This window comes from Ciona robusta, chromosome 10 (genome assembly GCF_009617815.1).
Source record: "Ciona robusta chromosome 10, ASM961781v2".
In the NCBI taxonomy this organism is placed as follows: Eukaryota; Metazoa; Chordata; class Ascidiacea; order Phlebobranchia; family Cionidae; genus Ciona; species Ciona robusta.
This window is the reverse complement of record NC_143244.1, coordinates 8,131,576-8,158,348: the sequence shown is the minus strand read 5'-3', so window position 1 is coordinate 8,158,348 and position 26,773 is coordinate 8,131,576. Positions and strand designations below refer to the sequence as shown.

General features: G+C 39.0%; 4 protein-coding genes across 6 annotated transcripts; 1 reads left to right on the top strand and 3 right to left on the bottom strand.

Annotated features, from left to right (window-relative positions):
- Positions 1-169: 169 nt before the first annotated feature.
- On the bottom strand, positions 170-11,287 carry LOC149730439 (uncharacterized). Its single transcript, XM_089885993.1, has 11 exons — positions 10,874-11,287; positions 10,613-10,706; positions 10,012-10,261; positions 7,529-7,634; positions 5,777-7,470; positions 2,585-2,749; positions 1,799-1,960; positions 1,452-1,559; positions 1,271-1,396; positions 936-1,070; positions 170-859 (listed from the first exon to the last, which is right to left on the bottom strand). The coding sequence occupies exons 3-11, from the start codon at positions 10,099-10,101 to the stop codon at positions 494-496; spliced, it is 2,952 nt and encodes a 983-aa protein (XP_089742119.1). The 5' UTR covers positions 10,102-10,261; positions 10,613-10,706; positions 10,874-11,287; the 3' UTR covers positions 170-493.
- On the top strand, positions 2,823-4,204 carry LOC149730440 (zinc finger BED domain-containing protein 5-like). Its single transcript, XM_089886866.1, has 2 exons — positions 2,823-3,929; positions 3,967-4,204. Exons 1-2 carry the CDS (start codon positions 3,358-3,360, stop codon positions 4,202-4,204), a joined length of 810 nt encoding a protein of 269 aa, XP_089742992.1. The 5' UTR covers positions 2,823-3,357.
- Positions 11,288-15,093: 3,806 nt separating the features above from the next.
- On the bottom strand, positions 15,094-16,342 carry LOC149730438 (uncharacterized). Its single transcript, XM_089886054.1, has one exon. It carries the CDS (start codon positions 15,969-15,971, stop codon positions 15,318-15,320), a length of 654 nt encoding a protein of 217 aa, XP_089742180.1. The 5' UTR covers positions 15,972-16,342; the 3' UTR covers positions 15,094-15,317.
- A 176-nt stretch (positions 16,343-16,518) lies between these two features.
- On the bottom strand, positions 16,519-26,332 carry LOC149730437 (uncharacterized). 3 transcript variants are annotated; one of them, XM_089885984.1, is made up of 14 exons: positions 25,997-26,332; positions 23,093-23,275; positions 22,775-22,880; positions 21,059-22,716; positions 20,724-20,888; positions 19,875-20,036; positions 19,527-19,634; positions 19,338-19,472; positions 19,039-19,173; positions 18,850-18,972; positions 18,459-18,556; positions 18,218-18,400; positions 17,816-18,048; positions 16,519-16,936 (listed from the first exon to the last, which is right to left on the bottom strand). In XM_089885984.1, the coding sequence occupies exons 1-14, from the start codon at positions 26,027-26,029 to the stop codon at positions 16,830-16,832; spliced, it is 3,429 nt and encodes a 1,142-aa protein (XP_089742110.1). In that variant the 5' UTR covers positions 26,030-26,332; the 3' UTR covers positions 16,519-16,829. The 3 variants fall into 3 exon arrangements, with proteins under 3 accessions (XP_089742110.1, XP_089742111.1, XP_089742112.1); XM_089885985.1 differs by lacking the exon at positions 25,997-26,332 and adding an exon at positions 25,194-25,882; XM_089885986.1 differs by lacking the exon at positions 25,997-26,332 and adding an exon at positions 23,331-24,476.
- Between the last annotated feature and the right edge of the window lie 441 nt (positions 26,333-26,773).

Here is a 26,773-nt window from a genome sequence, read left to right as displayed (position 1 = left end):
TCAAAGCATTCTGCCAAAATATTTCAAACTGCAGTGTTGACCAAATATTTAAAACAAAAGAGCCTATAAAAAGCAGGTATTTGTTCGTATTTTAAAACATAAGCAGACGTTCCTGTTAAAACTATATTTAATGTGTCTCACACTGAGTCCGCAAATAAACACCCTGGTGTCACTTAAAACATAAAAATTTATTTATCCATTCGAATACAATAACGAGAACAAAAAAACAACGAAGAAAAGGGAATTAACACCAAAACAAAAGTTAATAAAACACGCGTTGGATAAAAGGTGTGTCAAAGAAGTAAAAAGGGCATTAGTTATGAACTCCCATTTAGTTGTTCATATTTAAATAAACAAGTTACAATGTAATTTGAAGAAAAGTGTGTGTAAAGGTCACCAACCAATCCGGGGCCGGAAAACGAAAGCCGTTATCACACGGGTTTAACACCTCGTGCCAACTTACGAGTTACCATGTATGTTACTTTGTGGGTGATTATTTTTTTTTGTGGATTTTTTCATTTTTTATGTATGTGTGTATGGCTGATAATTTGGACAACTCATTAGTGACCACTGGGTTGAAGCAATTGTCGTTAAGTGTCTTGCCCAAGGACACATACGCCCACAATGGTAGCACGACGAGCCTTGAATCCATTACCTCTGGGTTCGAGGCAGGCGCGCTAACCACTATGCCACGGCGCCGGATATGTTCGGGTAATTCAAATATAAACATACCAACCGTGCATCTTCTAACAGTTTCTTTATCCAAGACAACATGAGTTTGTAATTTTATCGTCACTTGTTTGTTGAATGTAAGAGATGCTGGTTCACATTGTAGTGTGGGAGTTTCAAGATATTCACTCTGGAAATATATCAGTTAAACATGGTAAACTGTAACTATGGAAACAAATGTATGAAGTAGATTGATTATATTAAACCTCTAGTGGAAGTGATGCAGTCAGTTTAATCTCCATATCTTCCTCCAATGCTCCAGGAGGAACAACCAACTCACATCCTCCAACCTCCAACTTTCCTCCACTTGATCCAACCCAACATTTGGATGAAGATTCAAACTGTTGATCATGAAAATAAACGCTTGTGTTACAAAATCAAACCTGATGATAGGCCGCATTACCTTCAATTGTTTACATTACATTTACAGTGATATTTTTATGGTTACAAGATTTTATTGCAACATTTGTACAAAGTACACACAACCAACAGAGTATGTGCCAACAAGATTAACAAGCAAGCAATAATTATGGTAATTTACCTGAGTAGGAGCAGGTATGGACACATCTTGTGAAGAAACAGTAGGTTGAGGTTCACTTATTGAAGGATGGCTGGTGTCATCGTCGCTTGATGTGAAAGCTTCATGAGAGCTTCCCGCTACCTTAGGCTGGGTGGAATAGTTAGGTTGAAATTAAAATATTTTTTTTGTTTCAACAAAATACCATAATTCCTGGCTTCTCCTTGGTTTGCCTTTTGAATTCTTCAAACCATTCCACAAGTTCAAGGCTTCCGGAACCAAATCCACCTCCGAGACAAACCAGTTCGAAATCCTACAAAAAGGTTTCCCAAAACTTAATGTTAATTAATTTTTGTCAAGATAATTCAATTCCGCATTTCAAACAGTGATAATGTTATTTTTATATGTTGGTTGACTATGACAACATTATTCTCATGGTGTCGCCTAACGCTCGCATTTATCAAATGCATTCATCTAATTTTATTCCCAATGTAACCAGTTTCGTGTAACATTGGGATAAGTTGATAAAATATCTGGATAAAGTTGATGAACCTGGATGGATGGAAGTTGTTGTATCGCTTGTTTCAGGACACTGCAATGTTCTTTTAAAATAACGGTGTGCGACATTTCCAACCGAGATATATTGCCAAGACAACCAGCTAAGTATATGGCGTCACGACCACACAATTTTTGTTGCACCAATTCAAGTTGAATCTGAAAACAATGAATAAACATAATGTCCATTGTTATGTAATAATATGTAGTAATAATACGTGATAGTTACGTCACAGTTATATTTGTTTGTCATTAATGTTAATTATGCTCACACATAAATAATTATGACGTTTATTGAGCACGTAAGTGGTTATATAGATTGTCTTTCTCTTGATTGAAATCAAATCATATTATATATTCATAAATTTTAGATTTAAAACCGCATAATCAGCGAGTAAGTATCGGTCAAAAGCGCGAAGTTCAAAATCTACCTCAAACCTTAACCAAATTAAACTTTATGAAATATTCTTAACCAAGCATAGTTTTACCATAGTGTATAAAATTGTCCAATAAGCAAGTTAATAATTACAATGCGCGCGAACAAAGTAAATTTCAACAAGTCAGGAACTCAGCAATCGCTACATTTTGGATTTGTTTACGTTACAGCAAAAAATAGAATAATATCTGCTCCCGTCTAGTATTAAAACAAAGTTTTTGTTCCGAAACCCGCTTTATTGTTTATTTCTGATTTGTTTTTCATTGAGTTTAGTCGACCGCGACTTTATATCTTGTGTTTTACTTAAATATAATTTGGTTAATCAAAGTAGGAATAAAAATACAAACTTTATTGGAACGTAGGTTGATTGCGTTTGATAACCTTTTCATGTAAACAGTCAGGTTTCCAACATATTGAAAGTGAAGCCTCTCCATCGCATCAAGATGAAGTAGAAGTGACTCCATGAGAGAATCTTTCATCTCCATGTAACCGACGATGGTCAACTCTGTAATCTGTATCAGGATTTAAAAGAGAAATATTAAGTAATACCAAAATATTAAACAAGTCTTTTTTATGTTTCACTTAGAACAGTGGTTCCCAAAGTATGGGTCGCGACCCAAACATGGGTCGCACAGGGTTGAAAAAGGGTCGCGCATGGGCGTAAATTAAAAAAAAAACGAAAAAAAGGCACGCAAATTAATAAAAAAAACACTCGCTTTTTCTCCTTTAAAAGTGCGCGCATCTGCTCCCGATTGTTCATAAAGAAACACTCGCCTTTTCTCTCTAAATAGCGGACGCGTCTGCTCCTGATCATCGATAAAGAAACACTCGCTTTTTCTTTCTTAATAGTGCACGCGTTCTGCTTATTAAATTAAATTTTAAACATAAAAATGCGCTCAAATTACCTATTTACGGTCCTGTTGCGCCAAGCTGGATTATGACATCATTATATTAAATTTTAAACATAAAAATGCGCTCAAATTACCTATTTACGGTCCTGTTGCGCCAAGCTGGATTATGACATCATTATGTCATTGCATATTTATTTACAACAGTCGTACAGTAATTTACTGGAAAGTAGCGCATTGCAGATTGTATTGCTAAAAATTAGCGTTTCAGGATGAGCAAATATTCTTACAAGCCAGAATTTTTAAGTTTGGGGTTCACTTCTATCAATGATCATGGTACTGCGAAGCCACAATGTGTGATGTGTTATGCAGTGTTATCGAACCAGTCTATGAAGAAAAACAAATTGAAAAGACATTTAGAAACAAATCACCCGCAACATGTAGAAAAGAATCGAGTTTATTTTCAGCACCGAGAAGTGGAACTAAAACGAAATCGATTTTGCTCAACAACGAATACAGCGCTGTTAGTCTCCAAGCAAGCCACGCTGGCATCGTACGTGGTCGCGCTACGCATAGGTAAAGAGATGAAACCGCACACAATTGGAGAAGAACTCGTTAAACCTGCAGCCATTGACATGGCCAAACTCGTGTGCGGTAACGACATGGCATCGAAATTGCAATCCATCTCGCTATCGAATAACACAGTCAAAAGTCGTATCGGAGACCTTTCACTGAATATAAAAGACCAAGTGGTTGCCCGAATGAAGAAAGCGGGAAAGTGGAGCTATCAACTCGATGAGTCAACCGACATTGGAAAGAACGCACAGCTATTGGTTTACGTGAGGTACGAGCTCTGATAAGTTGTCACCCTCGTACGTGAGGTACGAGGGTGACAAGAATCTCGAAGAAGAATTTCTGTTTTGCAAAACATTGGAAACAACGACAACTGGCGCAGACATCTTTAACGTTGTGGACAACTTTCAACAAAAAGAAGGCATTCACTGGGAAAACTGTTTCAGCTTATGCACTGACGGCTTATGCACTGACTTATGCACTGACTTATGCACTGACGTGAAAACCTTGCTGCGCAACATTTGTCTCCGGATCTTTCAGAAGTGATGCAGGAGGTTGTTGGTGTAGTCAACTTTATCAAATCCAGTGCTGTTAACTCTCGTTTGTTCGAGCAGATGTGTGTTAACCTGGAGTCTCAATTCCAACATCTCCTATTCTACTCTAATGTGAGATGGCTTTCTCGCGGCAAGCTCTTGCGCCGTGTAGTAGATCTACGAACAGAGATGCAGATCTTTCTCAATGAAAAAAAACATCGCCATGCTACTCGATTTCAAGATAAGGAATGGATGCTCAAAGATGTTATTTAAACGACATCTTCACCGCAGTGAATGATCTTAACATGTCAATGCAAGGCAGAAATCAAAATATCATCACTCTTTCGGAGAAATTGTCTGCCTTCAAAGAAAAGCTTCAGCTGTGGAAGAAAAAACTGGAGCGTGGACGAACGGCCGCGTTTCCTTCCATGAACGAGTATCTGGAGGAATGGAATGCAGTTATAAGATTTGATGTCATCAAACCCATTTTATCGGCGCATTTGGAAAACCTTATTACGGAGTTTGATCGCTACATCCCAGATGGAAATCTGGCATCTCAGTGGTGGGTCAGAAATCCGTTTCTGGCAAAGGTTGACAACTTATCAGAGGATGTTACAGCACTGCAGGAAGAGCTTATTGACCTGCATCACGACCAGTTCCATCGACAACTTTTATCCACAGCGTCGCTTGGAGAGTTCTGGACTTCGGTTAAGAAGGAAAAGCCAGTAATTGGTAACGAAGCAATGACTTTTCTACTCCCGTTTGCAACCACGTATCTGTGCGAGCAAGGGTTTTCTGCACTGACTGTTATTAAAACCAAGGCTCGCAATCGTCTCGATCCTGGTGACGATATGCGCATTGCACTCACTAAATTAGAGCCGTGCATTGAAGATATCATGAAGGAGAAATTTCAGTTTCATCAATCACACTGAATCAATAATTAGTTTGTTAATAAACCATTGTTTCATAAACTGTGTACTTACTGTACTACAACTGGTTAACTTGTGTGTCTTGTCTGAATGAATGAATGTGACTTACTTTATCCACGCGTGGCTGGAAAACGACAGTTGTTATAACACGGGTGTGCACCTCGCGCCAGCTTACGAGTTACCAAGTATATTACTTTGTGGGTGATTATTTTTTTGTGGATTTTTTCATTTTTATGTATGGCTGATAATTTGGACAACCCATTAGTGACCACTAGGTTGGAGCAATTGCCGTTAAGTGTCTTGCTCAAGGACACATACGCCCACAATGGTAGCAGCGACGAGCCTTGAACCCATTACCTCTGGGTTAGAGGCAGGCGCGCTAACCACTTCGCCACGGCGCCGGACCGGTCTACTTCATACATATCCAAAAAAACAGTATAGAATGCATACATTAGAAGTAGATTTTTTTCGATGTTTAAGGTTTGGGTACATGGGTCGCGAGATGTTCATAAAACTCGAATTTGGGTCGCGCTAAAATAACTTTGGGAACCACTGACTTAGAATAATAAAAGTTGTATTCCATCCTAAAACTCATGTTGCAGCGAATTAGAATAGCTTGGATTAAATAACCATAGACACACTATATTTATACAAACCGTGGTAGTTGTGCCATGAATCCCACGAAACAAAGCTTCCAAAACTTCAATGGTTGTCCTAATTGAATTTAACCTCAACTTGTGTGGTTTCGTAAACGACTTCAATGCATAAACTAAGTCTCCAACCTCATGAAGATGCTTTGGTACCCACATATAAAGTTCTACGGGAAGACAATCTTCAAATTTCTTTGAAGATTCATCGTCATTGTATTCATGAAGCCAACCAAACCGTCGGATTAATTCTTCGCTCCTGGCTGACCTTAATGATTCCATCATCATCAACTTCATCATCATTGACTCCATCATCATTAACTCAATCATCATTGACTCCATCATCATTGACTCCATGAACTTCTTCTTCTCTTCGTAATCTTTAATCATCGTAGCGGGAAAAATAAGTTTCAGTTGTTTATATGCATGAGGATTACAGATTCCGAACATAAATTTTACGACGACGCTCCATTGCGTAACTTTAAAGGTGGATTTGAGTTGTTCGAACTCACGATACGACACAAAGAGCATTAAGTATACAGCTGCGTAGAATTCCTGCCAGATGAGATGGGTGAAGTAACTTCGTTTATTTCCTTCCAAGATTTTCATTCGTAATCCTGACGATTTATCGACATAAGTGTGAAAAAAGTTTGTAACCATTTCATCAGCCAGCTCCACATCGTCAAAGTCACTTTTCTCGAAAACAAGTTTCCTTTGTTGAAGGCCCTCATATGCAAGGCGAGCAAGTTTGACCATTTCCACCCCAACTTTATCCAGGGGAACCTCTCCTTTCAAATGGGACGACTCTACAAACCTGGTCATGGAAAAGATTAAAACTTGAGTCATTGTTTTAATATCACTACCTTCGTTTGAGAGCAAACAAAACAAAATAAGAACAAAATTAATTGGAAGATAACACAGATGAGCAAGGTTTGGTTGTTGGTCCAATATTTTCTTGATGGATGGGTACTTCTCTCCACAAAGCTGTGTTCCAAGATTATTCTTTGCTTCTTCCAGGAGTCCAAGAACCTCAAATATAGAAGTAGGTCGATAATCAGGGTGCAGCTGGTACATTTGATCTGGTGTAGATGTGACTACTATTTTAGCATTGGGTAGCAATGTGAGGTTGAACAAATTTTGCATGATATTGACCGGTTTGGATTTCCCATCAAGTTTACACACATGGGAGGTCATGGCGAATTCTTTCGTTGAAGCTTCATCCAATCCATCGAAGAAGATGGCAACATTTGGATTGTTGTGTAAGAATGTAATCAAAGCCTTGCTTTCCTCTTCAGTGTAATTGACGTTAACCCTGCTGTTGGTTGTTAGGAACTCTAGTAGTGTCATCTTCGTATTAAAGTCGATGTCTTTCACATTAAAGAAGAACGGATATTTAATGTCAGGTGCCAATTCATCCTTAAGAATTTGGTTTACCATCATTTTTAAAAGAGTGGTCTTCCCAACACCATGAGGTCCAACTACCCCAACAAAATTGGTCGCTTTTGTTGAAATAAACTTGGTACCAGTTTTTGCCTTTTTAAACACTTTGTTGAACAGTTGGTCGATGGTTACTGAACAGTTGTTTCTTATATCTAAAACCTTAAGTCTTACTGGTTCTATCTTACGATCAAGTTGTATTGGCATGTTGGATTCTCCAACAACTTGTTTCGAACGATCAAATAACTGGCTTTGTAGATTTTCAGCTGTTTAAATATATGAGGTTATTGAATCTTGGTTTATCAACAAACACGGATAGCTCACCAAGTGGTTGAACGTTGACAGGAGCAGGTTCTGGGTGTTGGTGAATAGTGACTTCTTGTACACTTCCAAACTCCACGTTACCAGTCGTTGTTACGTGTGCACTCTCCTATAACGACAATATTGATGTTTGTATGGTGTAGAAAAAACACAAGTTATAATACAGTTAGAACGAGGTGTTTAAATAAATATTGTGTGTCTGGTGTATAGGAAGTAGGGATGTGCTGAAGTTGAAAAAGCTCGGGTTCGCCGAGCGCCGAGCTTCAACGAAAAGCTCGGCACGAGCCCGAGCCCGAGCACCTATGACGTCATCAAGGAGAAAGGCGTACGAGAATGCGTTCCTATTCAGCCGAAAAGCGCCGCTAATCAAAATAATACAGAACACGTGGTTTGCGGTTAAAGACGCGTCTCGCTTTTCATAATTCCTACTGTTGCAAAATATAAAATTCATACAAATAATATTTAATTAAACAATTATTTATAAGTTATAACTGTTACAGCCAGTTGCACAACTAGCAAGTTTCTACGCATGTTCATCTTGGATAATGTAACGATTATTTACGTCAGAATAAACCTTTACGATCGTTACATCACAAACGAGATTGTTGGACAATCCTGTTTTATTCGCTTCCATACGATCTGTAGTTTGTGTATAATTTTTGTTTCTGATGATTAGTTTAAATGCAGGTAAATCGCGATTATGTGAATTTTAATTGGTGCAAATATAAGAGCGAGGAGCGACGCTATCAGTAAATTGGAACCAACATAAATTGTAATATGATATTACAAAGTATCGTCCCGGTCGAGCTTGGACAGAAGCCAAAAAACATCGTTTGATCCCGCCGCACGAGAACCAGAGTTTCATTACGTCATTTTTCACGAGAATAAATTCACAACGATTGCTTCGTTTGTTACGTGTGGAATGTATGCTACCGCATGCGTCTTCCTTTATTCCATACGCCGGCGCAGAGTTTAAAAATGTGACGCTGATACACGATGTTTTGATCTCGTGGTTGGTTGGGCTGCCCAACTTGGGCAGTGGGCACATTCCTCCCGATCGTTATATTATAAAACGTCATAATTAATAGTTACGTTGCGATAGGACACGTGACGTAACAATTGAATGAAAAATTGTTCTAATTCCAAGCGAAGGAATGTTATATCGAATGCAACGCGTGTGTGTGCGTCTTAGCACTTTCTGGCTGCGTACGTGTCTGCGGTATAGGTGGCTTAGAGGTTGCAAAACTCTGTGGTTGCAAAACCGTGGTTGCAGCAATTTATATTATTTCATTATAAAAAAGTTTAAGAGTTTTTGACTTTTTATTTAAAATGTGATACGAAAACATTGGGCGCTCGTGTAATTCGACAACGGCTCTAATTCGATACGGGCAAATTCGCTGACGTTGCGATTCGTTACTTGCGAGAGAGCAAATTCACAACGAACGAAAAATAATTAAAGAGAAAGCTACGCTGACTAGTCTCGTTATCTCCTCTTAGTAGCTTCACTTTTTTTCATTTTTAATATTTTTCGCTCTCGCGTGCAACATTATAGCATAAGGCTCGGCGCTCGGCCCAGTTTTCTGCCGAGCGCCGAGCGTCAAAAAAGGAGACGCTCGGGCACCAGCTTTTGAGTTCGGGCTCGGCTCGGCACATCCCTAATAGGAAGACACCCATGTTATAACTTTACAGTGAGCATGAGGTGTATGAATACACCATGTGTGTCTGGTGTACAGGAAGACACCTATGTTATAATTCGACAGTGAGCATGAGGTGTATGAATACACCACGTGTGTCTGGTGTATAAGAAGACACCCATGTTATAACTCGACAGTGAGCATGAGGTGTATGAATACACCATGTGTGTCCGGTGTATAAGAAGACACCCATGTTATAACCCGACAGTGAGCATGAGGTGTATGAATACACCATGTGTGTCTGGTGTATAAGAAGACACCCATGTTATAACTCGACAGTGAGCATGAGGTGTATGAATACACCATGTGTGTCTGGTGTATAAGAAGACACCCATGTTATAACTCGACAGTGAGCATGAGGTGTATGAATACACCATGTGTGTCTGGTGTATAAGAAGAAACCCATGTTATAACTCGACAGTGAGCATGAGGTGTATGAATACAAATACACCATGTGTGTCTGGTGTATAAGAAGACACCCATGTTATAACTCGACAGTGAGCATGAGGTGTATGAATACACCATGTGTGTCTAGTGTATAAGAAGACACTCATGTTATAACTCGACAGTGAGCATGAGGTGTATGAATACACCATGATGTGGTGTATAAAGAAGACACTCATGTTATAACTCGACAGTGAGCATGAGGTGTATGAATACATCATGTGTGTCTGGGGTATAAGAAGACACCAATGTTATATTCCAACAGTGAGCATTCGACCGACAGTGGGCCTTTTTTCATTAGTAAATTATCAGGTCTATTAAATAAGGCAAAATAAATTAATAAAATACTGTTGTTTGATCTTGGGTAACATGAGCTTCATTGTCTCTTCTTCCGAACACGCTCCACAATCTGATGAACGCATTCCTCAACCATTCCATGCTCACTGCAGCGGTCGGGATTTGCTATGTGCAAACCACGCAGCCTGATATGCACCGACCCTACACTAGGTCACTAGGATTTTCGCACGCGAATGCGACGCCCCACAATGCCTTCTTCCGGTTCTCCCAATAAACACACGAATTGCAAAGCGACGGTTCTCTGTTAAATGAATGAAATGAATGAATATCACTTAACAGATAAGGTGAAACTAATAAGGTAGTACGGTATATAAACGGTTGATGTAGGAAAATAACATTAGCACCAAAGCTGTAACTTATCTATTGCCGCATGGCAAATCAAAGTCACTATATTACGAGCGTTTTGTTTAGATCATACGCAGAATGTAATGGAACAATTATATACAAACACAGGTCGAAAATATTTTACAGGACGAAAGTAGGCACATTTACCGTATGACGACATACACATGATGACGTAACAACCGTAGCAACAATGGTATACGCTCGTAATCGCTATTTATACAACATTGGGGTTACAGAAATATCTTACTTTTGTTGGTTCTTGAATATACTCGTGACGATTAAACAGGAATTACGATTTAACACCGCGTATTAAACTCTTTTATTTGATCTTCGGCTTCCACCTGCAAAAAGCACAATTACCAAAACGATATTGTAGATACGCTATAGCGCCAATACACCACCGATTCAACTGCCGCTGAATGTCAAAACAACGGTTAAACTGACTGTTATGCGGATATGTTTATACTACCATCTGTGTAAACTCTAAATGATATCATAGTTTTCTTACCCTTTTGTAAGAACTGTACTCTCTTGTTTATTTTGCACTTGTGTTAACTAAAATATGTTCACATTACAAAAAGAAACAATATATTGTGTACTAGCAAGCAAGTAGTCTACATTTAAATTAAACACGTCACTATTTCCAATCCTTCCTGTAATAAATCCGGAACTACCAACCACCTGCGCCTACGGTTCCTTTAGCTTAGTAAGAACGGGAATAACAGTAGCTTCGCCTCTGCCAATCCATGTGTTTATAGTGTATAGTAGAGCAGGGGTGTTCAAATGAATTCTGCCGCGATACACCACAGACAAACCTGACAACATGATGATCCACTAACTACAAACACTAAACATATTGGACATGCTTTAAACCTCGCCCCCTGGTTAACGGTATCGGTATTATTGCGTAAAACGTATTATCGCGATCAACGCAAACAAAATAAAAATTACCGTGCGGATTAGGTTTGCGTTGTAGTTTAGCCTTATATTTACCATGTGTTTCTTAGCCAGGTAGCCCCGGTAGACCGTTTTTACGAAATAGTAAGCATTCACACGTGGATTCATTGCATCATAATAGCGACCGGCAATTGATTACGACATAATAGCAATTCACACGTTGATTATTTTCGTCATAATATGGATTGACACGTAATCATTAGGCATGTAGGAGGTTTAAAGTGCCTAAACACACCCACATGTACATCGCTTTAATGGATAAGTGTGTTTTTCTTATTCCAACGACACCTTACTTGTTTTAATCGGTTCTGTATAACCAAAGATATTCCAGCTCAAACACCGTGAAATTCATAAAACTGATTTGAAAGTTGCGTGGCGAAAAAATTGAGAAGTGTACTACCCACGTGACAAATGACGTCACAAAATTGTTGAAGCGTGACCGCTCTCATTGAGAAAGGCGCGAGGCGGTGTGATTACCGAGACTGTGCATGTAAACAAGCTTTGAGTTTGATAACGAAAATGAGTGAACATTTAACGGACAGCGAGGATGATATAGATGTTGGCACTATTGACGCAATCACTAACAATATAAATAATTGATATTCCTACATTTGATTGTTTATTCCATAAACACCGTGGTGTAGCGATTGTAGCGATGTTGAGTCCAAGATCGTTTTTATTAGAGTGAATACACTTCACACTTTCGTGTGCGAAAACGACAACAGTAAGAAAAAGGCAATTGAGAGAGTACGGTAACAGAAGAAGGTAGTGTCTGTAATTACGCAATGGCGATAGGCAAATAACACGTGACAGTAATTACGCAATACCGAATGTGACCGACTAAGTTTCAGTCGCCACATAACTCCCCCCTAGAAGCGAAGAGTTGTCTTTAGCCGAACAACCGTAACGTTCCGGTGGCCGAATATTTCGTTGTGGCCTGGTTCGGATCATGGTTGGTTTAGAAGAAGTTGCTTTCATCTGGTCAGTGATGATTTTTGGTGGGCGTCCTCGTCGTGGGGGTTGGGCGGTTTGGACTGGTGTTCCGAGATCTACATGTGCGGGTTTCAATCGATCGATTGACACCAGTTGGTCTTTACCGCCCACGTCTAGTTTAAACGCCTTTGGACCATTTTCGATAACCCTGTACGGTCCGTCGTAGGGAGCGGTGAGTGGCCTACGATGTGCGTCTCTGCGAATGAACACGTACTTGGCTTGTTGCAGACTGTTTGTAACGGATGCGGGTGGAGTGCAATGACGTGACATGGCAACCGGAGCCAGTTTTCGCAAGATTTCTCGTAGTTGTTTAAGAAATTCGGGTGCTGCCGGTTGTGTCTCCTTGTACGTTGTTGTATCTCCTGGAACGGCGACCGGAGTACCATACACTAATTCCGCAGACGAAGTTTGCAAGTCGTCCTTTGGCATTGTTCGGATTCCCAAGAGAACCCATGGTAGAGCATCCACCCAGTTTGGATCGGTCAAACGGGCCATCAGGGCACTTTTCAAGTGACGATGGAACCTTTCCACGAGACCATTTGCCTGTGGATGAAACGCTGTGGTTCGATGAAGCTTTATACCTAGGAACTCGTTGGTCTTGGACCACAATTCGGATGTGAATTGTGGCCCGCGGTCTGACGACACGTTCGTAGGGATTCCGAATCTTGATATCCAGTTGTATATGAACGCTCTTGCACAAGTGATTGTCGTTGCGTCCTTCATCGGAACTGCTTCGGGCCATCTCGTGTACCTGTCAACCATCGTTAGTAAATACATGTTACCCTGAGAAATTGGAAGTGGGCCGACTATATCAATGTTGACGTCGGCAAATCTTACTCTAGGCGGTGGGTAATTTTGTAAAGGAGCTCGGGTATGTTGTTGGATTTTAGCTTTTTGACAGGCTAGGCATTGCTTAGTCCACAAACCGACTTCTTTCTTAAGCCCATGCCACATAAACTTGTTTGCTATAAGCCGCCGTGTGGTTCTTATAGAGGGGTGGGCCAAACCATGTAAGACGTCAAACACCTTTTTCCGCCATTTTACCGGTATGATTGGTCGTGGGTTTCCGGTGGAAACGTCGCACAGGAGTTTAGTGCCTGTGGCGTCAACAGCTATATCCTCTAGTTTAAGGTTGGATATAGCGGTGCGATATGCTTGTACTTCTGGGTTGAGCTGCGCTTTCGCCAACTGCCTGTAGTCCAGGTCGATGACCGCAGCATGTATGTTTCCCACGAGCGCGCGAGAAAGAGCATCAGCAACCCGGTTGTTCTTACCGCTGACGTGTTGAACGTCGGTAGTGTATTCTGATATGGCCGCTAGTTGACGCTGTTGCCGCCCGGACCAGGGATCTGTAATCTTAGAGAATGCAAACGTTAACGGTTTGTGATCCGTGTAGGCAGTAAAGTCGCGACCTTCTAGAAAATACCGAAAATGACGGATTGCAAGATGCAGGGCTAACAGTTCCCGGTCAAAAGCGCTGTACTTTACCTCAGCGGCCCGTAATTGTTTGCTGAAAAACGCCAATGGGCGCCAGAGCCCATCTATAAACTGTTCAAGCACACCCCCAATTGCAGTTTCTGATGCGTCGACCGTCAAAGCTGTACGAGCCTGCGGCTTAGGGTGCGTTAAAAGGGTTGCGTTGGCTAGCGCCTGTTTGGCTGCTTCAAAAGCCGTCTGTAAGTTATCTGTCCAGGTTAACGTTTTTCGTTTGCCAGCCATGGCTGAATAGATCGGCGCCATTATTTTGGCGGCAGAAGGTATAAATCTATGATAGAAATTTATCATACCTGCGAATTCCTGCAGTCCTTTAATAGTTGTGGGGTGCTGGAATTGTAGAATAGCGGCCACTTTGTTTTCCAATGGTCTTGCGCCTGCCTGGTCTACGTGATGACCAAGAAAATCCATTTGTGCTTTTCCGAATTGGCATTTCTTGGGGTTGATTACCAGACCAAATTGCGACAGACGGTGGAACACTGCTTTTAGATGCTCGAAGTGTTGTTGTTCATTCTGACTGGCCACTAGGACGTCGTCTAGATAGGCGAAAACGAAATCGAGTGGTTGACAGACGGTGTCCATTAATCTCTGAAAGGCTTGGGCTGCATTTTTCAATCCGAAAGGCATTCGACGGAATTCGTAAAGACCGAATGGCGTGGTAACGGCTGTTTTGGGGATATCTTCAGGTGCTACCGGGATCTGATGATAGCCTCTGATTAAGTCGATCTTTGAAAAAACTTTCGCCCCGGCTAGCTTTGCGGTAAAATCGTGGATGTGCGGTATATTATAGCGATCCGCTTGCGTACGCGCGTTCAACCTCCGGTAATCTCCGCATGGTCTCCAACCTCCTGACGATTTAGGGACCATGTGTAGCGGCGACGACCACGGGCTTGATGATCGTTGAATTATGCCCATTTCCAGCATTTCTGCAAATTCAGCTTTGGCGAGCGCAAGTTTCTCTGGCGGTAGTCTTCGTGTTCGTGAGTGTACCGGTGGTCCGTCGGTAGGAATGTAGTGATATACTCCGTGTTTTGTCGTCGCTTGGTTAAACTGAGGAGTGGTGATCGTTGGAAACTTTTTTAGAAGAGCAGAGTAGCTAGTGTTCGTCTTTGAAATGGTCCCTCTTTCCGCCTGGTGCACTGCATTTTGACGTGAAGCATTCTTTACCGTATTTGCGATAAGCAGCCGGTAATGTTTAAAGTCGATTACCAACGAATAAGCTCGTAAAAAATCGGCTCCAATGAGAGGACATGAGACATCGGCAATGTGGAACTTCCAGGTAAATTTACCTGCTGACAAGTTCAAATGCATTACCTTTGTACCATAAGTTCGTATTTTGCTTCCGTTAGCAGCTAATAGACTTGTGCCCCTCGCACGTGTCCTTCGGTCTCGCCCGGATGGAGGAATGACGCTGACTTCTGCTCCACAGTCGACTAAGTAGTTAATTCCGGAAGTGCGGTCCCACGTATAGAAGAGGCAGGTTTTCTTGCCGGTCGCTGAGGAATACATCAACGACCGGCTCGGTCGTTTCCCGGGTAGCTGCACGGAGATACACATTTTCGCGCTTGATCCCCAAATCTGCGATGGTAAAAACACAGCCTTGCATCTTCTCCGCCAGGTTGGTTTCCCCGTGAGTGTGGGCTCTTTTTGTTGACGATTTTTGCTACGCTTCGTACCCGCTCGCTGATGGATTGCCAGAGTATGTCTGCTCGCTGTGCTAGCTCTCGTGGGTTATTTGTTTCGTCGCCGGACAATATGACGCGGATATCCTCTGGCAGGCGTTGCAAGAACAAATGCTTGAATAGAAAGCAGGGCTCGTGGTTTCCTAACAGTGCCAGCATGTCATCCATGAGCTCGGAAGGCTTTCGGTCGCCCAAATCTGGCATGTTTAAGAGTTGAGAAGCTCTGTCCTGAGGCGAAAGGCAGAATGTTCTGAGTAGCCGTTGTTTTATTGCCGCGTACTTTTGTTCTTGCGGCGGGTTTTCCAGAAGATCGATCAGGCGTTTTGCTGTGTCTTGGTCCAACGCTGCTACTACATAATAATACTTAGTAGTATCCGCTGCTACATTGCGCAACGCAAACTGCGCTTCTGCCTGCTGAAACCATACCCGAGGCTGTGACGTCCAAAATGTTGGCAGCTTGAGTGCGACAGCGTTTTCCATCTTCTTGACAGTTTGCAGAAATATCGTTCCTGCTACGTCGAGGTCACCAATTGTAGCGATTGTAGCGATGTTGAGTCCAAGATCGTTTTTATTAGAGTGAATACACTTCACACTTTCGTGTGCGAAAACGACAACAGTAAGAAAAGGGCAATTGAGAGAGTACGGTAACAGAAGAAGGTAGTGTCTGTAATTACGCAATGGCGATAGGCAAATAACACGTGACAGTAATTACGCAATACCGAATGTGACCGACTAAGTTTCAGTCGCCACAGTGGTTAGGTTTGTTGCAAATAAAGGTTGAAGCCCCAAAGGGAGGGATTATAATTATCAACCCCGCATAAGGCATGTGTTAAATAAACGCTTTGAATCGTTCGTTTACATATCGTTAACATTCCCTTACTTGGAGCAACATTGTTGCAATGTGTTTGATGTCAAACGTATTTCATCTCCTTTAACCAACCACCAGTATTGCTATACAAGAATTAGGTGATACAACCACAACAAACAACTGAGCTTTAGATTTCCTATTCATCAACTTATACTGAAACCATGTAACGGAAATTTCCGTTGTTTTTTTCCGATTACTACACGCGAAATTTTCCGATTACTACACGCGTATAAACTTTTCTCATGAACAATACTAAAAAGCAACAGGATATAAAATGGCTGTTAACAGTCACGAACAAACAGTCGAGAGAGAACAGTCGAGAAACAGTTCGAGTCGAGAAACAGTCGAGAGCTGTTAACAGTCGAGAGAGAACTGCCAACGGTCTCGTTTTTCCAAGCGGCTCGACATGCCTCCAGCCGCTCACATTGCGAAAAAGGCGCTCAATCAATAATTGCATTGGTCCATTCATATTAGTCCTTGGAAGAACTTGACTGAATATTGACATCCTTACCAAGGACTACTGCGTGGTCCAACTTGTTCCCAACCATATTAACGATTTGATTGGTCGGTTGTTGACCTGGGATTCAATGGTTTAGTTCAGAACTGTTGAAATGCAATCAATGTCAAACTTTATATTGTCGTAACCAATGAAGACAACCACATGTTTATATACGGTCACATGGTTGCGCTGTTTATTTTAATGGTTTGTTTCTTGATATTATTAATGGAACGATCTAACAATGATATCTCTGTGTTACTATGTCGGAATAACTTACTACAGCGATTCAAAAATAAAAATTTGAATCTTTAGCCGTTCCTAAAATATCGCAGCAAAAAGAGAGCTTAGCTCTAATGAACAGGCACGTAGATCAAGAGTTAGAGATATATGAATAACAAATGGGAATATAACACGTGGTGTGATGTACAACAACACATTTGCAACAACTTATTCATTTTCTTGAATTTACATTTGTTGCTTTATAATTAAGAGGTAAAGTGTTAATAATAATTATTAATTACTGAAGTAAAGATATTATTTTGAATGTGACTGGAATACCTTTAGCACCTAAATTTCCTGATCGTGTTTTTAACATTTAACAATGGTCTATGAGAGTCGTGAGGATACGGTTTTATAATTCTGTAAATAATCTTTGTTTACTAGCAATTGGGACGATAAAAGAGAATGAAAAGGTGTCCCGTCTTACCCCACCCTACTATATATTTTGGATGCTTCCCTACAGAGCCTACTCATATATCAGATTTGTGGTAGCCTTACTGCTCCCCTGTCTGACTGTTATGTTTCATTGGTTTAACGGCAACATTATATTTATTCGTAAATTAGGTGTATATTCGGCAATCTCACGAAAAAGCGTCACAAATGACATGTCAAATATCAAATTATAACAGATTTATACATAGCCATATAAGTCATGTAAGCATGCATATGATTGCTAACCTTGTGTGTTGGGTAACGGAAACCAAATTGGCTCTTCTTCGTGAAGATTCCCACAATCACGTTTTGCTTTTAACCAAATTCTACTGGAAAACTGGCCTTGAACCTCAAACCGGCGGTCAAAATGACACGATTTATTTATTTGATCGGCAGGTATGGTGATCTTTGATGGAATGATCCCAACGTTCGGGTTTTCATCACGAGGTGCAATGTAGAGAATCAAATCGTTTCCTCCACTTTAAATATTATGAGATTATTAGATTGTTTATAAACAGAAGCGTATGAGCGAATGTGTTCTTAAGCAAACCGTTTAACGATTGTCGATGCCCGGCCACGCGAGGGAAATTTGCTAATTCAATGTCATCATGCAAAGAAATGAATAACCACATTTTAAACGGAACTTACGGTACGATCCAGGTTTCTTGTGAGAATTTGTTTTCTTGCAAGATACTTTCTTTAGTAGCTAAATCAAGATTCCAACAAACTTTCCAAACCACGGCGCCAGCGTTTTGGTAAAGCAAGAAATTCAGTTGAACTTTATATAAAAAAGCAACACTTTTTTCTATTATTTCAAAAATAACTTTCCACCTGTAAGAAAGACAAATATCAAACATGGAGTAAACAGAACCAACAAACATGAATTCACCATGAGAAGTGGTTGGTTTGAAATGAGATGAAATTGTCAGAAAACTCTAATTTAGTTTTGGTTTCTTCCCAAGTTATTCCATCCTCACTGTGTAGAAGCTGAAACAATAGATGATATGAACTTTTTCATATTTATTAAAACACCACCAACCATAGTATTATGCTTTTTATGGTTTGTGTATCTAAATGTTTCAATCCATCCGAAATGTGGTGTATTTTATACAAATTGCAACAAAACACCAACATTTATAGTTTAATTTCAGCTGTTCCAAAAATTTATTTATAAAGTTGTCAATTGTAAAATTTTTGCTTCCTTACCCCAATGAACAGTCGTCTTGTATAAACCAATGTAACCTGCATTTAATGATACAAAGTGCAATAAACATACCAACCTTGCATCTTCTAACAGTTTCTTTATCCAAGACAACATGAGTTTGTAACTTTATTGTCACTTGTTCTTTGAATTTAAGAGATGCTGGTTCACATTGAAGTTTGGGAGTTTCAAGATATTTACTCTGGAAATATATCAGTTAAACATGGTAAACTGTAACTATGGAAACAAATGTAAGAAGTAGATTGACCTCTAGTGGAAGTGATGCAGTCAGTTTAATCTCCACATCTTCCTCCAATGCTTCAGGAGGAACAACCAACTCACATCCTCCAACCTCCAACTTTCCTCCACTTGATCCAATCCAACATTTTGATGAAGATTCAAACTGTTGATCACAAACAAAATAAACGCTTGGGTTAAAATCGAACCTGATGATAGGGAGCATTACTTTCAATTACAGTGTTATTTTTATGGTTGCAAGATATTATTACAACATTTGTACAAAGCAATAACAAAATAGTGAAGCAATGAATGAAGATTGTAATTCACCTGGGTGGGGTTAGGAGCATGTGTCGACACATCGTGTGAAGAAACAGTAGGTTGTGGTTCACTTATTGAAGGATCGATGGTGTCATCGTTGCTTGATGTAGGAGCTGCATGATGTTTTGCGATCTTTACCTTAGGCTGGGTGGAATAATTAGGTTGAAATTTAAATATTTTTTTGTTTCAACAAAATACCATAATTCCTGGTTTCTCCTTGGTTTGCCTTTTGAATCCTACAAACCATTTCACAAGTTCAAGGCTTCCGGAACCAAATCCACCTCCGAGACAAACCAGTTTAAAATCCTACAAAAAGGTTTTCCCAAAACTTAATGTTAGTTAATTTTTGTCAAAATAATTCAATTCTGCATTTCAAACAGTGATAATGTTATTGTTATATGTTGGTTGACTATGGCAGCATTGTTCTTATGGTGTTGCCTAACGCTCGCATTTATCAAATGCATTCATCTAATTTTATTCCTAATGTAACCAGTTTCGTGTAACATTGGGATAAGTTGATAAAATATCTGGATAAAGTTGATGAACCTGGATGGATGGAAGTTGTTGTATCGCTTGTTTCAATACACGACATTGATCACTTGAAATATAGGTGTCCCACATAACCAGCCTAGATATGTTGCCAAGACATCCAGCCAAGTATATGGCGTCACGACCACACAATTTTTGTTGCACCAATTCAAGTTGAATCTGAAAACAATGAATAAACATAATGTCCATTGATATGTAATAATATGTAGTAATAATACGTGATAGTTACGTCACAGTTATATTTGTTTGTCATTAATGTTTATTATGCTCAAACATAAATAATTATGACGTTTATTGAGCACGTAAGTGGTTATATAGATTGTCTTTCTCTTGATTGAAATCAAATCATATTATATATTCATAAATTTTAGACTACACTTTAAGATTTAAAACCGCATAATCAGCGAGTAAGTATCGGTCAAAAGCACGAAGTTCAAAATCTACCTTAAACTTAACCAAATTAAACTTTATGAAATATTCTTAACTGAGCATAGTTTTACCATAGTGTATAAAATTGTCCAATAAGCAAGTTAATAATTACAATGCTCGCGAACAAAGTAAACTTAAACAAGTCAGGAACTCAGCAATTGCTACATTTTGGCTTTGTTTACGTTACAGCAAAAAATGGAATAATAACTGTTCCCATCTAGTATTAAAACAAAGTTTTTGTTCCGAAACCCGTTTTATTGTTTATTTCTGATTTGTTTTTGATCGAGCTCAGTCGACCGCGACAATAATATTTATAGTACTAAATAATGATATTTATATTATCAGTTATAACAGTTTATATCTTGTGTTTTATTTAAATATAATTTGGTTAATCAAAGTAGGAATAAAAATACAAACTTTATTGGAACGTTGGTTGATTGCGTTTGATAAGCTTTCCATGTAAGGACTCAGGTTTGTAACACGAATAAAGCAAAGCTCCTCCATCGCATCAAGATGAAGTAGAAGTGACTCCATGAGAGAATCTTTCATCTCCATGTAACCGACGATGGTCAACTCTGTAATCTGTACCGAGATTTAAAAGAGAAATATTAAGTAATACCAAAATATCAAACAAGTCTTTTTTTATGTTTCACTTAAAATAATTAAAACTGTATTCCATTCTGAACCTGATGTTGCAGCGAATTAGAATAGCTTGGATTAAATAACCATAGACACACTATATTTATACGAACCGTGGTAGCTGTGCCATGAACCCCACGAAGCAAAGTTTCCAAAACTTTAGTGGTTGTGTTATTTGAATCCAACCTCAACTTGTGTGGTTTTGTAAACGACTTCAATGCATAAACTATGTCTCCAACCTCAGAAAGATGACTTGGTACTTCCATCTTAAGTTCAACGGGAAGACTATCTTTAAATTTCTTTGAAGATTTATCGTCATTGTATTCATGAAGCCAACCAAACCGTCGGATCAAATCTTCGCCCCTGGCTGAACTTAATGATTCCATCACCAATGACTTCATGAACTTCTTCTTCTCTTCGTAATCTTTAATCATCGTAGCGGGAAAAATAAGTTTCAGTTGTTTATATGCATGAGGATTACAGATTCCGAACATAAATTTTACAACGACGCTCCATTGCGTATCTTTAAAGATGGATTTGAGTTGTTCGAACTCACGATACGACACAAAGAGCATTAAATATACAGCTGTGTAGAATTCCTGCCAGATGAGGTGGGTGAAGTAACTTCGTTTATTTCCTTTCAAGATTTTCATTTGTATTCCAGATGATTTATCGACATAAGTGTGAAAAAAGTTTGTAACCATTTCATCAGCCAGCTTCACATCATCAAAGTCACTTTTCTCGAAAACAAGTTTTCTTTGTTGAAGAGCCTCATATGCAAGGCGAGCAAGTTTGACCATTTCAGCTCCGACTTTATCCAGGGGAACCTCTTCTTTCAAATGGGAAGACTCTACAAACCTGGTCATGGAAAAGATTAAAACTTGAGTCATTGTTTTAATATCACTGCCTTCGTTTGATAGCAAACAAGACACAATGAGAATAAAATTAATTGGAAAATAACACAGATGAGCAAGGTTTGGTTGTTGGTCCAATATTTTCTTGATGGCTGGGTACTTCTCTCCACAAAGCTGTGTTCCAAGATTATTCTTTGCTTCTTCCAGGAGTCCAAGAACCTCAAATAGAGAAGTAGGTCGATAACAATGTTGCAGGTTGAACATTTGATCTGGTGTAGATGTGACTACTATTTTAGCTTTGGGTAGCAATGTGAGGTTGAACAAATTTTGCATGATATCGACCGGTTTGTATTTCCCATCAAGTTTATACACGTGGGAGGTCATGGCGAATTCTTTCGTTGAAGCTTCATCCAATCCATCGAAGAAGATGGCAACATTTGGATTGTTGTGTAAGAATGTAATTAAAGCCTTGCTTTCCTCTTCAGTGTAATTGACTTTAACCCTGCTGTTGGTGGTTAGGAACTCTAGTAGTGTCACCTCTTTGTTGAAGTCGATGTCTTTCACTTTAATAAAGAAGATGTACTCAGTGTCAGGTAGGAATTCATGCTTAAGAATTTGTTTTACCATCATTTTTAAAAGAGTGGTCTTCCCAACACCTGGAGGTCCAACCACCCAAACAGTGTTAGCATGTTTTTCTATGTACCGTTTGGCATATTCTGCTGACTGATCTTCAGTATAACGTTGCGCCTTTTCCAACGTTTTGTCAAACAGTTGGTCGATGGTTACTGAACAGTTGTTTCTTGTATCTAAAACCTCAAGTCTTACTGGTTCTATATTACGATCAAGTTGTATTGGCATGTTGGATTCTCCAATAACTTGTTTCGAACGATCAACTAACTGGCTTTGTAGATTTTCAGCTGTTTAAATAAACGAGGTTAGTGAATCTCAGCTTATCAACAAACAAGGATAACTCACCAAGTGGTTGAACGTTGACATGAGCAGGTTCTGGGTGTTGGTGAATTTTAACTGCTGCATGTGCACTTCCAAATTTAACATTACCCATCGGTGTTGCGAGTGCGCCCTGTAACACATGAAACTTTTCATCACGATGCATGACACCCATGTTATAACTCGATAGTGAGCATGAGGTGTATGAATACACCGTGCGTGTGTGTCTGGTGTATAAGAAGACATCTATGTTATAACTTGACAGTGAGCATGAGGTGTGTGAATACACCATGTGTCTGGTGACACGAATGTGTATAACTTTACGGTTGATTTTATATAACTCACAAGGGTTGACTTAGGAGCAGGTATGGACACATCTTGTGAAGAAACAGTAGGTTGAGGTTCACTTATTGAAGGATGGCTGGTGTCATCGTTGCTTGATGTAAGATCAACGTGAGGTTTTGCGATCTTTACTTCTCTAGATGTTCCAGGTTCAGATCCTTTCTTCTCCTTTCCCGCTTCTTCCTCCTAAGGAAAATATAAGATACAGTTTTTGGATATCTTTATTTGTTGCAAATATAACCTCGCATGGCGCTAGTGTTACGTTGTGGGTATGAGGGCTTTGAGCCCCATAAGCTTATTTCAGTCTTTGTTGTGTGCGATGTTTAATTTGTCGATTTCATTGTCTATTTTTATTGGTTTTCCTTATCACTGTTTCACTTTTATTCACTTCTTTTGATCACTGTTGTCACGCTTGGTTTCTTTGATTGCTCACGTGTTTAAGTCTCGTCGTTTTCTGTGCTGTTGGACTGATTACAATAATTTGCGCGTTTTCCGTTTCGATTTGCTTTTTAGTGTGCAGTTAGTTCTCGCTGTTGAACGGTTGTGTAATTGTTTTATAGATTGTGCAAGGTGTTAACTCAGTCGGTTTACAATATACTGTCTTGCTTACTAACTTGTTTATCGGTCATTTTATATTTTAGAACGTCTGTTTTTATATTTTTTTTAAGCAAACAATACCACTAATGGGTTGTCCAATTTGTCAGCCATACAGAAAAAAATCACCTAAAAAGTTACATAAGTGGTAACTTGTAAGCTGGCATGAAGTGTATGAAACAGAACACCCCTGTTATATGAATACACCATGTGTGTCTGGTGTATATAAGAAGACGCCCATGTTATAACTCGACAGCGAGCATGCGAGGTGTATTAGCCTCTATAGAACATTCTGCACATGATAGTAACAATTAAACATAAATATAGAGTGGGAAAACATGGGACACTTAAGCACATATTGCTCAATATTTTTCAAATCAAACTATTCGATTCAGTGCTATCATTCCTTTATTAATTGATAAAAATACAAAGAAATATAATAAAACACATAAGGAGTTATTTATTGATTCGCACAACAAGTGAAATTTTACATATTCGAAAAAACACACAGGATAAGACAGGACAGTTTAAAATCATTGTTAATTTTGAATATTAAGTGTATTTATTATTAGGAATACACGTAAATAACACGAAATAATACTGCACACTTTGAAAATCAAGTTTAAACATTCTTTCCCTGCCCTACTGCTATAGTTTTAACATGTGATACCTACATTATATTATTGCATAACAATTGGTATTGTTTGAACGACAATGGGTATTGTTCGAACTTCAATTGATATATTTTGTATCCTACAAATATATATGAACTTGTAATTAGGGATGCACATTACAGAATAATTAGGTATTCTAGGATATCCTAGAATACTTTAATTCGAATCTAGAATTCCGAATCTAGAATTTTTAATCTTTTTATATTTATAGGAAAAAAAAAATTTACCCACAAAAGTCAGTTTATTGACGCTTTCATAACAGCCTTGTTGGATCTTGACTTGTAAAATGATCAAAAATTGTACTATTGGGTAGTTTTTGCGTCATGAAACGTAGAGCAGGCTATGAAAAGACGTTACGAAACGTTTACTCTCGAAAGTCCCACAAACACAAAAATATTTTTTTTCAAAATTAATAAGTTTCAAAAATTGTTAATATAGTATATGAGATGACGTGTAATGACGTCATTAAATAGAATACCGAATCCCGTAAATAGATTCGAATACAAAAGGTTTTGAATCTCATGGATTCGAAATTCTGTAATGTGCATCCCTACTTGTAATAACAGAAAGTTGATAATAACTTTGATTTAAGTTTACATTTTTGCTACAAAATGGGTATTGCTACTCTGTTTTTGGCACAAGCCACTTTTCATAAATTATCTCCAAGTGGAAATGACTGAATTTCGAATATATTTTCCATATTAATATCATATTATTAATATGTTTTTATTATATGAGTATATCTTATATTTGAACAATCCCTGTGGTATAAATTATTAAAATAAGTTTAATTATTTTTATATTTTACAGTATTCTGCAACTTGTAGTTAACCTACCAGCTGTGCTAGTGTCTTTGCCACGTGAACTTTATATATTTTTTTAAAAACTATTTTTTACTGATTTCATCCCTAATTAAAGCGACCACTGGGTACCCGTAAAAGCAGATTAAAAAATGCCCGTCTTATTCCGCGACCCGTTTTCCCGTTGAGGTGACTTAAAGGGCCTAAACACACCCCAAATGTACTTCGCTTTAATCGATAGAGTGTGTTTTTCTAATTCCAACGACACCTTACTTGTTTTAATCGGTTCTGTATAACCAAAGATATTCCAGCTCAAACACCGTGAAATTCAAAAAACTGATTTGAAAGTTGCGTGGCGAAAAAAATTGAGAAGTGTACTACCCACGTGACAAACACGTAACAAAATTGTTGAAGCGTGGCCGCTCTCATTCAGAAAGGCGAGAGGCAGTGTTTTCAGCGAGAAACGAGAGAACAAAAAAAAAGCAAAAAAACGCAGGTTTCGCTTTTACGAATGAATCAGTCACGTGACTAGTACGTTCCTACGTCACAATCACGGAGCTCGTAGTAAAAAAAAGATAGCGCTAGAGATCACTGTTTGAGGACGAATATCTCCGCCTATACTGGACCAATTTTAATAAGCAAAGTATTTTTGGAATCAATAAAACGGTCGCTTTATGAATTTACCATAAAAAATAAAAGTGACGTGGGTTGTGTTTAGGCCCTTTAAACATCGAATACGACAGAAGCACATTCCCCTATGACGTCATACACATGACGCACGACTATAGCAACAATAGAACGCTCGTAAACGTTATTTATACAACGTTGAGGTTTCTTACTTTAGTTTGTTCCTGAATATCCTCGGGGTCCATGTTTTGCCTTCACCACTTTATACAACACACCTAACAGGCTAACAGTATCTGTGAAATTAACATTAGATTCATTATACATATCTAAGAACTCCATACAATATACTGCGATGTATTTTATAACACTCGCCTCAATGATATAACAAACCAAACATTGCGTGTGGAGCCTGGGTTACAACCATTTCCTTACTTCAAGCTTTGTCGAACAACAAAAGCAAAACAATGTTTCATTCTCGCTCGCTTTCATTGGTGGAGCCAACAACTGTGGACCAACAAAGCCAACGAACGTTCTGGTTCAACCAATGAGGATATGGATTGTTGCGTTGAAAGGACTCATACCAGTAGCGTAGTTGAATATTACCTTCGACTCGGTGGTAAAACTGACTTAATATTCTAGATACAGGTTTCTACCAATGCCTCACATGCATTACGTTTCACCAACTGAATCTGCTTCGTCAACCTTTATCTATAGCTTGTATTATTCATACGGAACATACATTCAGCTATACAGTCAACCATGAACGCCAGGGAAGTCAATTCCAATTCAACTACAACAAACTATAAACGTCATTGTAAAAGTTTGTACACAACGCCTGGCATAAGTTTGTTTAAATTAAACTAACTCATATAAACATCGATGAGTTATAATACCAACCGTACACCTATTACCTCGTTAACTGCTAACTCAAGTTTCCCGTTGAACTAAATAGAACTGTGGTACCCCGACACGACACGACGACAACTAAC

Coding starts and splice junctions, on each gene's coding strand:
- LOC149730437 (XM_089885984.1), bottom strand. CDS start 26,029: ATGGACCCCGAGGATATTCAGGAACAAACTAAA. Junction 20,037..20,723: donor TCAACCAACGTTCCAATAAA/GTTTGTATTTTT, acceptor CATTGTTTTCAG/ATTCAACTTGAATTGGTGCA. Junction 18,401..18,458: donor CAAACCAACCACTTCTCATG/GTGAATTCATGT, acceptor TCTTTCTTACAG/GTGGAAAGTTATTTTTGAAA.
- LOC149730439 (XM_089885993.1), bottom strand. CDS start 10,101: ATGGAATGGTTGAGGAATGCGTTCATCAGATTGTGGAGCGTGTTCGGA. Junction 1,397..1,451: donor AGGAGAAGCCAGGAATTATG/GTATTTTGTTGA, acceptor TATTCCACCCAG/CCTAAGGTAGCGGGAAGCTC. Junction 860..935: donor CTGCATCACTTCCACTAGAG/GTTTAATATAAT, acceptor ATATATTTCCAG/AGTGAATATCTTGAAACTCC.
- LOC149730440 (XM_089886866.1), top strand. CDS start 3,358: ATGAGCAAATATTCTTACAAGCCAGAATTTTTAAGTTTGGGGTTCACT. Junction 3,930..3,966: donor CAGCTATTGGTTTACGTGAG/GTACGAGCTCTG, acceptor CTCGTACGTGAG/GTACGAGGGTGACAAGAATC.
- LOC149730438 (XM_089886054.1), bottom strand. CDS start 15,971: ATGGAAAACGCTGTCGCACTCAAGCTGCCAACATTTTGGACGTCACAG.